Genomic DNA, 13,716 nt, shown 5'->3' on the forward strand with positions numbered 1-13,716 from the left:
TAAATATCAGGAAAAACAAACACTTTGTCTTTTCAGTCTAGGCTCATCCATGGTGTTCTGACTTACACGGTGAATCCTTTTCCGGACTGTCGTGTATGTTTGTCTTTTAGGATTTTCCAAGCACATGGTTCGCCTTATATTTACTTTTCTAAAACCTCTCTTGATTGGTTGTTCTTTGTGAAGCTGGTATTGATCTTATGTCCAACTGCTGAATAAAGTCATTCTTGTCATCATACAGGAAACCTTGATTTTAATATTGTTTCTTTTTCCAGCGTGCCTGCTGTCTACTATGGTCATAGCAATGTTTAGATAATTAAGCATTTGTCACGAAACCGGGCTTTAGATAATTTCTCCGGAACCAATCAAATACATCGTTACATTGCCTCGCACCAAAACACAAACTACGCCATTTGTATTTCATGCGAGTCGACTGAGAATCAACAAAATGCTGTACTTGGAAGATTACTTGGAGAGTAAGTCAATTTAACATCAAATTATTATTAGAAATTAAAAAAGGTGAGCGTAATTATCATTACAAGGGCCTTGTGTGGAGCTGAAATTGCCTGAACAGTATTTAAACTGCGACCATCTGCTGGCTAACTTTCGTTCTTTGCCCCTTTCTTTTCAGTGATCGAAAATCTGCCAATGGAAATGCGTGAAAGGCTAACTGAGATGCGTGAAATGGATTTGGAAGTTCAAAGTAAGCCTCCGATTGCAGTAAGACCAATGCTTGTCGTCTATTTACTTTGATTGTGACCGGCAAGTTTGAGTGAAGAGTTATCTGCCCTTGTAGGATTTCATTCACTTCCGTGTTGTCTGCTAGTTTTGTTAAATGGTAAATCAAATGAGATGACAAGCCGAATGTTATTTACGTCTTTTGCTCAAATCTGTTGATGACAGTTCAACATTTTTTGAATACTGTTCTTGTCATATTGTTGAAAAGTGTATTTTGTATGAGAATTGGCAAATAATGCGTCTTTCCTTTGAAATTTGTCTCAGAAGTTCGCCTGCGACCTCGTTGTATCGCGGTACTTGACATATGCGTGATCGGAAATAGAATTATGAACTTAAGAGGCCTAATTTATTGTGAAATCCTATTAACATGATATTTGATCGACACATTCGTTTAAAAAATTGTTGCTTTAACTTTGATGGTATTTCAGCGAAAGCCTTTAGATAAACGGGGCAGAATAATATTTATCAAATAAGATTGTATCGCGGTTTACAATAAAATTCATTCTGTAGGAGACAAATATAGCTCATGACCCCACTTCTGCTATATTTTTGGCAACAAGGATATGCAGATGACGTAGTTCATATGGTGTGGGAAGGGTCATGTATGAAATGTAGAAGTTATAGCAGGTATATCATGGATTGGGGTCAGACAGATTGCAGATTTTAGTGTTAATAATTCTGCTGGATAATGCTTATGGAGATTCAATACATGCTGTCGGTTTAAAAAAAGTAAACACACCACTGGCGTTAGCTGTTGATTTACAATACAAAATCTAAGTGCCATGTCTAGCGCGCAAAACCAGAAATACTGATTTGCCACAGTACCATGAATGCCATGATATGCCGAGTATACCAGCTGTTAGCTACACAAGTGCTGAAGTGACCTGATGAAATAATATTTATCTTCAGTGCAAAAGTTAGTATATTTCAGTCTTGGGTTCCAGTACAAAGATTAAACACATGTTCTTGTCATATATCATAGTATATTATTGTTAGTACATCATGTGAAGTTGGGACACATTCTGAGGTGCATGTGGGGCGGTGGGGCAGCCTAGTGGTTAAAGCGTTCTCTTGTCACGCCGAAGACCTGGGTTCGATTCCCCACACAGGTACAATGTGTGAGGCCCATTTTCTGGTGTCCCCCGCCGTGATATCACTGGAATGTTGCTAAAAGCGGCATAAAACCAAACTCACTCACTCACCCCACTCTGAGGTGCATGTCCCTTTTTGGCACCAGATACCAGATTTGTTGATGTTACGGACCTTATTGCGAATGACTTTGACGATCTGACAAAGACATGGTTATCTTTGGATGCATGAAACATTTATCCAACACGGTTTAATTGTGAAACAGGATACGGTACGGTCTTGCTAAGAGTGTTGAACCCGGTGTTGAATTTTGCTCAAGACACTGTCTCCATCAACCTGTTTATTCTTCAAAGGGACCTAACCTCATGTGTTGTTAAATCATGTTACGTAACACACTTATGTATACACTATGAGTTCCAAAACAATATCATTATCCTTGGGTGTTCGATAAAATATATGCAAAGAAAATAACAACTTTCCCAAAGTCTCAGTATGTCAAAATATTGATTATCATGTTTTCCACAGCTGTACTGGCCTGAAAATGACTTATCTCACAAGTCTAAATCTTCCACATCACGATTTAAAGTATTTCTGTTGCATTGTTGGGTCATATCCCCTTTGCTTTGGCAGGTATAGCCATAATGTTGAAATTAGGACCTCAGTCGCTTTACGGGCTGTTATTGATCAAAGTATCAGCAAAATCACATAAGGCGTTGTGGTCAAAGTAGTACAGTTACTGATAATAACCACGATATAAGAATAGGTTTTTGAAGACTTAGTCTAAATAAGACCTAAGAATTAAGAGCATTTCGTTTTGAAGTTGGGAGAGAAATTATAAAGTATTTATCTTCCAATTAAAAAGACCCACAAATATATATGAGATTCTTTTTAATTCAGATGAGCAGAGAGAGTAGACAATCACATGATTACCTCATTGAAGACTAGAGTTGTGATGATCAATTGATACACAAGTTATTGCGATTCAAGAGCTGCATGATACGATACATCGATACGATTGTCGTGTATCGATTCAACACGATACTTACATACTTAGCAGTCTACGAAAACACCATCTTACCTTATATTGAGATTTTTGTGGAAATGATTGCCATGGACATGCTCTGACTGAGATAATTTTCACAAATTTATTTTGTTTTCTGTGCAAAAATGCCAGTTATGCCAATGTTGATCCCTGCTGTTCCATTTTTTGGGAAACACTTCTTTATTGACACATGCTAAACATTTTTCATAAAATGTCTTTCATGATGACATGTTTTATTTTTCTTGGGAGAAGAATACTTTCTCTAAAATGATAACATAACAGCACATTATTTCCAGTACTTTTATTTTTCTGTATACAAGGACAAAATATCGTGATACGTATCGTATCGTATGTATCGGACTACCAGTATTGTGATATGTATCATATCGTGGCATGGGCGTATCGTCATAACTCTAGTGAAGACATGCATTTTTAGTTCAACTGGAAACCAGTCTTTTTTCTGTTTGAAATATAACATAGGCATATTATTCACATCTAATTAAACCTGTGTATATGGAATTGAACCGGCAGAAGGAAAATATTTATGATACATTTGCACACTTTTACATAGTATCATCACAAGCACCTAGTTGACTGTGACTTATCCTCAATATCTCCAGGGTATGCGTTCCGATACACCTCCACTATACCCTGGATGCATCTAAGACACTTTTTATCCAATCAGGTGTCATCGCTGGGAAATATAGCAATCCAACTGCAACTCATGTTCACTTTTTACATTGTGTAACAGATTAGACTTGGCAAAACAAATGATTCAGAGGTCGCAACAGTTCTTGCAAATTTTCTTAAATTTTCGGATCTGGCAATTAGTCTGTTTGATTTCCCCCCCAGTGTGAGTTACATTGCAAACAAACCTCAGTTGCAATCGCTATCTCTGTTGACACTGGCAAGCTTGGTTGTAACAGTGGCTTATCTGATTGGCTACTGTGAGAATGCAGAGCCAGCTAAGGGAGGTAATAAAATTCTCGAGTTGTAGATGCATCCAGGGTACAGTGGAGATTTATTGGAACTATACCCTGGAGATATCAAGGATGACTCTGATTTGCATCATTAGAAATCTTCCCAAAAGGATATGAGTTTGTACAATTTAGCCATCAGTCAAGCAAAACACGAAGTTAAGCACTGAGCATTCTAACTTCTGTGCTCAAGATACTAACTTGTTCGTTCTAGATATTAAGTTGTTGCACACAAATTAGTTATCAGTGGTCATGAAAAGATGAAAATTTTATTTTTGTCAAATATATCTGTTGCAGGTTTATGTTATGCCAGAGAATGTTTGATAACGCAACATCTTTTGTCAAGTTTTTTTTAAAAATTGTCTAACCCTAAACTAGTCAGTTAGTGTAGTCAGTATAAACCCCTTGTTTATTGCATATGGTGGATTTATTGCATGTACAGAAACCATAATTATTATGTTTTGTATAATCTTGACATGTGTGTTGGGTCAGTCCACCCTGAAATATAAAGTTAACCTTTTTTTGATAATACGATTGATGCAAGTACTAAAAAGTCTTCTGGTTTCATCTAAGTGGTAAACATTAAATATTTGATGATGTGACTTAATAGCAACTTAATCACTTCTGTTTAAAGATGCCCTTGACAGTCTGGAGGAAAGGGTCAAGACATTTTTCACCAAATGTGTTACACCAAATGTGAAGCCTGAATGGAAAGAAGAACAGTTTCAGAAAATAAAACAGGTACAGTACACATCCAGTCAAATGTAAATCTGTAAACATTTCTCAGTCATAGTCAATGGCACCTGACCCAGAAGGGTGTGTGATAAATGTGTCAAGTGTAAACAAATGTCAGTGGCACTAGTAACAAGTTAATCATTGACAGTTGTGCAATCTAACGCTCCAGGGATACTAATGTCAAAGTAGGAGTAGTCATAATGGGAAGATATCTTATCTTCAGTATTTATCTGATCACTGGTATATTTTATCCTGGGGGGTCAATTGAAACCAAGTGTTGATTTTGACTTTTTTATGAATTTGTCTTTCTTAAGTATTTACAGGTGTGATTTGTGATTTCAGGATTACTATAAGGCCAAAGAAGATGCAGATGAAAAAGTGCAGTTGGCTAATCATATATATGATTTGGTAAGTGTATGAACATTAGCAATTTAACTGTGTGCTGCAGTTATGTATTTTTTGCTTGCTGTTTTAAGAAAATCAATCAATGCAATTATAAATGGTTACCTTTTATGATGTTCTAGCAATGTTCCAGCCTTGTCACAGCCATCCTTGACAGTCTCCAGGGTATATGTTACGGTAAATCTCCACTATACCCTGGATGTGTCCTGGCTGGCATCCAATCAAATCACTTTCGCGTCTTATATTATCTAACCAATCAAACATGGCAACACAAGAGATGCAGAGGTACACTGAAAGAGGTAGAATTAACTCTTGTATTTATTTTTTTTAAAGTTTTGGACCTGTCAGTTTGTCTGTATGATGTCTCCTATATATGAGTTGCAGTGTGAACAGACCTTGGTGGCTGTGGCCACTATCTTTGTTAATGCTGGTAAACTTAGTTGTACTAACTGGTGGCCTAGCTGATTGGCTACTTTGAGAATGGCGAGCCAGCCAAGGGAGATAATAACATAGATGCATCACAGGTACAGTGGAGATTTATTGGAACGTATACCCTGGAGAGTATCAAGCATTTAACACAGTGGGCAACACCAGAAATGTTCTTCACACATTGTACCAATGTGAGGAACCATCCAGAGACTTGCACTTTAACCACTAGACTCCCCCAACCCCCAACCCCCAACCCCCAACCCCCAACCCCCAACCCCCATCTACTCAAACTCAGCAGCTGCTAAATGCCATAGAGCTACTAAATATGTCAAGTAATTGCAGAGTTTGATATGGTCGTGACTTTCCTATTCCAGGTTGATAGGCATTTGCGAAAACTTGATCAAGAGCTATCCAAATTCAAGATGGAGCTAGAAGCAGATAATGCAGGAATCACGGAAGTATTAGAAAAACGTAAGTTTGATATTGATGGCTTTGGACACAAACATTATGATGTGTTTGCTACATTTAAACATCACAATGTGGTCAGAAAAACTTAAAACAAATATCACATCCCAAAGTAAAAATGTGGAGGCTTAAGCATCCGGACTGCTAAAACCTTTTTATGTAGCGAGTGTATATATCAGACGTCACACATGTACACTAGAAATTCTATTACTTTTCGAACTGGCACTATTAGAGTGAGGGAACAAACTGCCAGCACCTAAAGTTAGTGATTGAACCCATTCAGCCACCAAGGCTTCCACAAAATGGTAGTGAGCCATCCGTATCACGAACCCTGTGTGCCATGGGAGCCATGTCCATTTGTACATCTCAGAGCAGTTTAAAACGTCAAATGACATTTGTGAGGTCAAGTTCCAGAGTGAATGGAGGTTTTAAATTGAACTGAAAAGATGCAATAAAAAAAGGAAAATCTCTACAAAATTTGTTATCCCCTGCTGTAACGCGACATTATGTGTTCAGCAGCAGCTGTCCATTCATCTCTTTGCTAATTTCCCATTCTAAATTAAGAATATGGGTAATAATCCTCGAGATTGTCAAAGTTCTCTATCCCAATCCCTGCACTCCTCGAACTCTTGTTAACACAATATCCAACGATTTGTAGTACCCAGTACCCTACATTTGGGGACTACACAGACATTAGTTGATTTTGTTAATGTTGACATTATTTTCAATGTCAACCCAACTCTTTGACCACTTTTCAAACTCTTGTTAACGTGATTACTCATGAACTGTTGTACCCAGTGTCTTCAAATTTGTTGACATCCTACATTGGAGGATTACACAGACACCAGTTGATTTGGGTGATTGTGATCTTATTTTCAATATGACCATGACACTTTGTCCACAACACTTTTGAACTTACGTTAACACAATATTCCAGTAAACATTGCAACTGATGTCCTCAATTTTGTCAACAGCCTATATTAGAATTAGATGATTATCCAGACACCAGCCATTTCATGCATCTTGTGTATGAGCAAAAAGTAAAGAGTAGTGAATATGTTATAAATATTTCATTGTTCTTTAGCGGCGGGTGACATTGCCATGTTAGTGGCAAACGCTTGTTGAATCTGAGCATGGATCATTATGCTTTTGTAATCTGTACATTATCATTAGCATGGTCCTTGAAAAAGATAAGAACGATTTGTTTTTACATTCTTGGGGCCTTATATCAAGCATATAGCTACACAGTCGCAATTTCATTTTTCATTATGCGACCATGGTTACATGAGAGACTTTGTTTCTAGGATCCCTTGAGTTGGATAAACCTCAGCCTCCTATAAGTAATCCACACAAGGCAGAAAGTAAGTAGTTTTGTGTATGTCTGCACTGATAAACCTTTTCACTTTAGTAAAGATTGATGATGATGTTTAATGCTGATCTCATCTTTATATTGTTGAATTACACAGTTCATGAAAAATTTGCAATTTGTATTAATCAGAAAGTCAATGATTGTTTGTATTTCTCGTTCTCACTGAGAAGAAAGTCATTTTCAAAATTGAGATTGATGGATTAGTTGCAAAATATTTTGAATACAGCAAATGCATTTTGAACTTGCTACAGAGAGACGACTACCTCAGACCTCTTCTTTGGTGACAAACCATGCTCCAGAGAAACGACCAACTACCGAAGTGCTTTCAAAACTAGCGACAGAAGCAGCAAAAGAAGTGATCCGCCGGTCCGACTCTGCTGGGAACTCCCCTGCAATGGCCATGTTCAACTCTAGTGCAAGCTCATCCCCTATTGCATACAACTTAGGTGGGTACATTACAGTGATTACATATGACAAGTGTAGTTAAAATGTCTGCTCTTCGCGCTGAACATTCATTCCTGAAACTGTTTCTGCTGGTGTCAACTGTCATGGTCATATTGCTGAAATGTTGCCCGCTCCCTGTTGATGTGACTGGGACAGGTCATGATATTGCTGGAGTATTACCCGCTCCCTGTTGATGTGACTGGTCATGATATTGCTGGAGTATTACCCACTCCCTGTTGATGTGACTGGTCATGATATTGCTGGAGTATTACCCACTCCATGTTGGAGGGAATTGGTCCTTGTCACAAACTGAATAATCAAAAATGAAGATTCCGTTGCTACAGCAGCACATGACAAGAAACTACGGAACACCCATCATGGTGAACACTGGTGGATTGTTATATTGGAGTGTTTGCAATGTTATGATACCGGGTTTGATATTACTAGTACCTTGTCTAGTAATAGGTTTGTTCTTTCCAACAGGTCATATTGGTGCTGGAAGCAATGCGGCCATAGCTGCTGCTGCATCTCAGGCCATCGCTGCCACACAGCAGGTGAGAGTAGTTGTCAGTAAATATCCCAGTATATATCCCAGTATATATCTCTGTATACATCCCAGGTCAGGTTGTAATTATCCAACATACATGTTCACTTGGATCCCAGTTCACTGCCAGCGTCACCTGTAGGCATCGGAAGGCAGATCACCCACAGTTCTAAGCTTGTTGTGCCAACTGTCAGTATTAACGTGCAGCCTAGCACTAGAAAGACTATTAGACTGGGGTTTTATGACTACTTAGAATAATTATTGATAAAGTTTGTATTGCATTGTTAAAAAAAATTCAATTTGGGATAAAGTTTGTATTGCATTGTTAAAAAAAATTCAATTTGAGCTTTGTAGTGAGTATGTAGTGTTGATATGAGGATAGTGTGTTTATGTGATTGAGTGATGTTGCTGTGAGTATATAGTGTCAGTGTGAACATGTGGATATAAGTGTATGGTGTTGATGTGAGTGTATGGTGTTGATGTGGGTGTATGGTGAGTGTATGGTGTTGATGTGAGTGTATGGTGTTGATGTGGGTGTATGGTGAGTGTACGGTGTTGATGTGAGTGTATAGTGTTGATGTAAGTGTATGGTGTTGATGTGAGTGTATAGTGTTGATGTGAGTGTATAGCGTTGATGTGAGTATATGGTGTTGATGTGAATGTATGGTGTTGATGTGAATGTATGGTCAGTGTATGGTGTTGATGTGAGTGTATGGTGTTGATGTGAGTGTATGGTGTTGGTGTGAGTGCATGGTGTTGATGTGAGTGTATGGTGTTCATGTGAGCGTATAGTGTTTATGGTGTTGATGTGAGTGTATAGTGTTGGTGTGAGTATGGTGTTTATGGTGTTGATGTGAGTGTATAGCGTTGATGTGAGTGTATAGCGTTGATGTGAGTATATGGTGTCGATTTGAGTGTATGGTGTTGATGTGAGTGTATAGCGTTGATGTGAGTATATGGTGTTGATTTGAGTGTATGGTGTTGATGTGAGTGTATAGCATTGATGTGAGTATATGGTGTTGATTTGAGTGTATGGTGTTGATGTGAATGTATGGTCAGTGTATGGTGTTGATGTGATTGTATGATGTTGATGTGAGTGTATGGTGTTGATGTGAGTGTATAGTGTTGATGTCAGTGTATAGCGTTGATGTGAGTATATGGTGTTGATGTGAGTGTATAGTGTTGATGTGAGTATATGGTGTTGGTGTGAATGTATGATCAGTGTATGGTGTTGTTGTGAGTTTATGGTGCTGATGTGAGTTTATGTTGTTGATGTGAGTGTATGGTGTTGATGTGAGTGTATACTGTTGATGTGAGTGTATAGTGTTGATGTGAGTGTATGGTGTTGATTTGAGTGTATGGTGTTGATGTGAGTGTATGGTGTTGGTGTGAGTGCATGGTGTTGATGTGAGTGTATAGTGTTGATGTGAGTGTATAGTGTTGATGTTAGTATATGGTGTTGATGTGAGTGTAAAGTGTTGATGTGAGTGTATGGTGTTGGTGTGAATGTATGATCAGTGTATGGTGTTGTTGTGAGTTTATGGTGTTGATGTGAGTTTATGGTGTTGATGTGAGCGTATGGTCAGTGTATGGTGTTGATGTGAGTGTATGGTGTTGATGTGAGTGTATGGTGCTGGTGTGAGTGTATATGTTCCACCTTGCTATTCAGATGCAGCAAGGACGGAGGACCTCCAGCATGAAAGCTAGCTATGACCTGATGGGTCGCCCAATTCCTGTTGTCGCAAAAGATTTGTCCTTGAGCTTTCCTGCACAGACTTCTGCTCCAACCACCCCGGACTCAACTCCCAGATCCTCCAGAACGAAGAAGTAAGTAAATGTGAAAATTTCAGGGCCTTGTATGCACGCTCATTTTCTGTAAAAAACATATTTTTTTTTTATTTTCACTAACATCTTAAAAGTAGCCAAAATCCATAAATCAGTAAATATGAGAAATATGGCTTGTGATAGTTGTGGTATCCAAAACCCTGCTATGTCCAAGCATGATGTCATTGTAATTGTTATCTTTGCAAACCTTGTAGCAACATTGTTATTTTCTCCAGACCCACAACAAAAGCTGCCGCCCTTGCCCAACAGCATACCACACAGCCTGCCCCACCAGCCGCAGTGGCTGCACCCATACCACCCCCAGTACCGCCAGTGGCACCACCCCCTGCCGTTGTCCCGGAACCTGTGGAGGACTATAACAGTGACTTACAGGTGGATGACTGGAGCAGCGACCCCAACGAGCCACGCTACTGTCTGTGCAACCAGGTGTCATACGGAGACATGGTGGGCTGTGATAATGACGATGTAAGTATCATCCAGGCACGATCTTTTTCTCCTAGTCTGCATGTACACAGGGCATCTTGGTGTTAATTGAGTCCACACCAAGCAGTTGCCAAGGAGCAGTGTATGAAATGGCGTCTACCCAGCGGCCCACTGCTTGCTGGTTACATGGACTGCTTACAACTTTATTTCATGGCGAGCCCTGTTTGGCCAATACATTTTCCAAAGGTATACATTTTTACCATGTCTTTGACTGCGGGAAGTATTTCGAAAATGACTTTCAAATGTGGTAGCTAGACGATGTCTGTATAGTTCATGGTCAATCAAACTGTAACTTCCACAAATCTACCCACAAGTCTACCCATTTATCTATCACTAAATGTTATTGGTCTCGAAAATACTTTCAGTCAATGAACAGTGTTGTTCTTTACTGATTATGTTTAACAATCATACACCAATTCATTAATTAGTTTATTTTAACACCTTATCTTAGTTTCCTGTTCTCGATACAGGGCTGGTTACAAGTTAAGAGGGCCAGCAACATTTTTTAGTTGTCAGACCTGTGGGCTTGCTGGGTTTTTATAGGAGTTTCATACACTGCAAGAAGCACCTGAAGTGGATCAGATGGTCATAGTGCTTGTCATAGTTTCAATTATTGACTTGCTTGGACTGAATTCTACTCTTTGAAAAATATGTAGTGAGGTGAACTGTAAGTGTTAGGAGCAATCATGACAAGAAAGATCGGCCCTGAAAACTGAAGGCCTTTGATGGAATGGTTCATGAACCAAACCTTTTACATGTCTGGATTATTGCATGTGGTCAATGAGATTCGACCATACATGTTGGTAGTGAGCCCTCTTGATTCTAACACTTTGATAAAATAGTAAGTGAAACTGCTGCCTAGCCATTCTCTGCGTTATGAAACAAAGCAACTCCTCAGTGTGCCTAACGTCAGAACAGCCACAACTTTTGGTCAGTGTCCATGTGCCTTTGCAGCCTTGTGTTCAAGTTCTCTTCTTCAGATCTATCAGGAACTCTAAACAACTTTCTAGACAAGATTTTTTTCCATGAATGCTGGTTCAATTGTGCACTTTAAGCATGTAATGAACATGCATTGAGCATCGAACTAGCTCTATGCAAATGTAATGTTATGTTATGAGCAATTAGTGTTGTTGATTATATCCCCTGCCTTTGTAAGCAGAGTTATATTTTGGTATGTTGGTACCATGCCCATTTTTATGCATTTCACCAAAGTGGTAAAACTACATACACATTGTTCCAGTTGTAATGATAATCTGTGTTTCCTTCACAGTGTCCTATCGAGTGGTTCCACTATGGCTGTGTGGGTCTGACACAAGCTCCTAAAGGCAAGTGGTACTGTCCGCAGTGTACAGCCGCCATGAAGAGGCGTGGCAGGAGGTGACATCCTCGCAACATGGAGAGAGTGTGGACATTTGAGCTGTGTGGATATTCTGACTGGAAAAGAGTTGCTGTACGTGTACTTGTGTTGATGTTGTGCCTCTTTGGACAGAGCTGCGTCTACTGGGGAACTGAGTGTAATGGATTGGCTTCTACTTGGGAACAAGGACTAGTAGATGTGTCTACTTGGGAACTAAGTTTAATGGACACATGTCTAACTGGGATCTTAGTATAACAGACATGTGTCTACTTTGGTGCAGAGTCTATTGGATTGGCTTCTGCTTGGGAACTTAGTATAATAGACATGTGTCTACTTGGGAACAGAATCTAAGGGAGAGGCTTCTACTTTCAAACTAAGTGTAATAGACGTGTCTACTCGGGAACTGATGATAGTGAAGTTGCCTCTACTCGGGAACTAACAGGCGTCTTTTAGTACTTTGCTGGCTTTGCATCTAGTTGGAACTAATAGACAGGTGTAGGCTCAGGAACTAATAGGGAGGCGTCTTCTCAGGAACAGAGTGCTTCTACTCAGGAACTAACAGAGTAGTGGCTACTCATGAACTTTTATAGACATATAGACTGGAGTCTGCTTGGGAACAGAAAGTAGATGATGTTTGTGGATGATATCAGTGGAACTTGCTTCAGTGGATCTTGTATGAAGATATTCATCATGAGGGATACTTGAATGTCCACTGGCCATGATTGTGTGAAAAGTTATTGTGATTCCATCAATGATTCTGTATGAGAGTCCTCTGCTTGTCATTCTGAGGCATTGACCTGATGTAATTTGTAACAGGTCCTGGTTACCCACTGTCAGCTTTACAGTCCTTGTTTGTCAATATATGTCTTGCAGTGGTTTGTTTGCTAATTATATATCCTTTTAATCAGACCTGTTTGATTAAGTTCGGTTCTCACAGAACAGTGACTTCTTATTCCTTCAGATAATTCATTCATACAAAATTTCCAGTTCCTTGATTTTTCTGGCAAGTGCCATGATTGCTGATAAATCTTGATTGATGATATGACCTCAAAAGAAAACAAAATCAAACACAATAGCATGTGGTAGGAACCAGGAGACGATTTGTACCTCTGTTTCCAGAGGAGGCTGTATGGCTGGTGTTGGAATGTCTGATGTTGTGCAGGTGTGTATGTAGCATGTGAACACAAAGTGTGCAAATGGTTGTTTAATGCTGGACATTTCTATGAAATGAGCCTTGCATGTTACTGTTGTGACATGTTTACTCTAGGAACATAATACAAATATTTATTCTTTCCATGAGAAGCATCAGAAATGTCCTGATGGAGCAGAAGTGAAGTTAGTAAGTTAGTGAGAGGTACTTCTGACATGTCAGAACACTAGTGCTTCCATTTGGAAAGTCATCTTCGTTGCAACTTGTGATAACATTAAACTACATTCTACTTCACACTGACTTTGTGATTTTTGTGGATTTACCTCACAGATGAATTTCTAGCACCCTCTGCCAGACAGAGGACAGAATATCTCAAATGGGAACCATTAGACCTGCTGAGTATGTGAATGTATGCCAAATGAAATAACAATATCCTATTAAATTGGAGTTGTGTACAATCATGCATGAAAAAGTATCTGCCCCTCACCCTGGCCAGAAGTAAAATATTCAGTGCCAGTGGCTTTCCACAAATATTCCATGACTGAAAACATTATGTTAATTTAAAGTCAAAGACTGTTTGAACATATGTTTGTATCCATGTGGACTAAAGCAATGTATTGGCAAATACATTGTATTGCAATATATTGCAA

At 39.0% G+C, this 13,716-nt stretch overlaps 1 protein-coding gene across 2 annotated transcripts; it reads left to right on the top strand.

The window, feature by feature from the left end:
• Positions 1–101: 101 nt before the first annotated feature.
• LOC137297024 (inhibitor of growth protein 3-like) lies at positions 102–13,360 on the top strand. Of its 2 annotated transcripts, none has more exons than XM_067828970.1 (12): positions 102–127; positions 273–473; positions 629–700; positions 4,478–4,584; positions 4,921–4,986; positions 5,784–5,880; positions 7,179–7,235; positions 7,495–7,689; positions 8,171–8,241; positions 9,901–10,058; positions 10,292–10,541; positions 11,830–13,360. In XM_067828970.1, the coding sequence occupies exons 2-12, from the start codon at positions 446–448 to the stop codon at positions 11,938–11,940; spliced, it is 1,212 nt and encodes a 403-aa protein (XP_067685071.1). In that variant the 5' UTR covers positions 102–127; positions 273–445; the 3' UTR covers positions 11,941–13,360. The 2 variants fall into 2 exon arrangements, with proteins under 2 accessions (XP_067685071.1, XP_067685069.1); XM_067828968.1 differs by lacking the exon at positions 102–127 and adding an exon at positions 156–186.
• The last annotated feature ends 356 nt before the right edge of the window (positions 13,361–13,716 follow it).

Source organism: Haliotis asinina, chromosome 9 (genome assembly GCF_037392515.1).
Source record: "Haliotis asinina isolate JCU_RB_2024 chromosome 9, JCU_Hal_asi_v2, whole genome shotgun sequence".
Lineage (NCBI taxonomy): Eukaryota > Metazoa > Mollusca > Gastropoda > Lepetellida > Haliotidae > Haliotis > Haliotis asinina.

What these genes read in the sequence shown, in the direction of transcription:
- LOC137297024 (XM_067828970.1), top strand. Translation starts at nt 446, where the DNA reads ATGCTGTACTTGGAAGATTACTTGGAGA. An exon ending in CTAATCATATATATGATTTG is followed by an intron (nt 4,987 to 5,783) that starts GTAAGTGTATGA and finishes TTCCTATTCCAG; the next exon opens with GTTGATAGGCATTTGCGAAA. An exon ending in AGATCCTCCAGAACGAAGAA is followed by an intron (nt 10,059 to 10,291) that starts GTAAGTAAATGT and finishes TATTTTCTCCAG; the next exon opens with ACCCACAACAAAAGCTGCCG.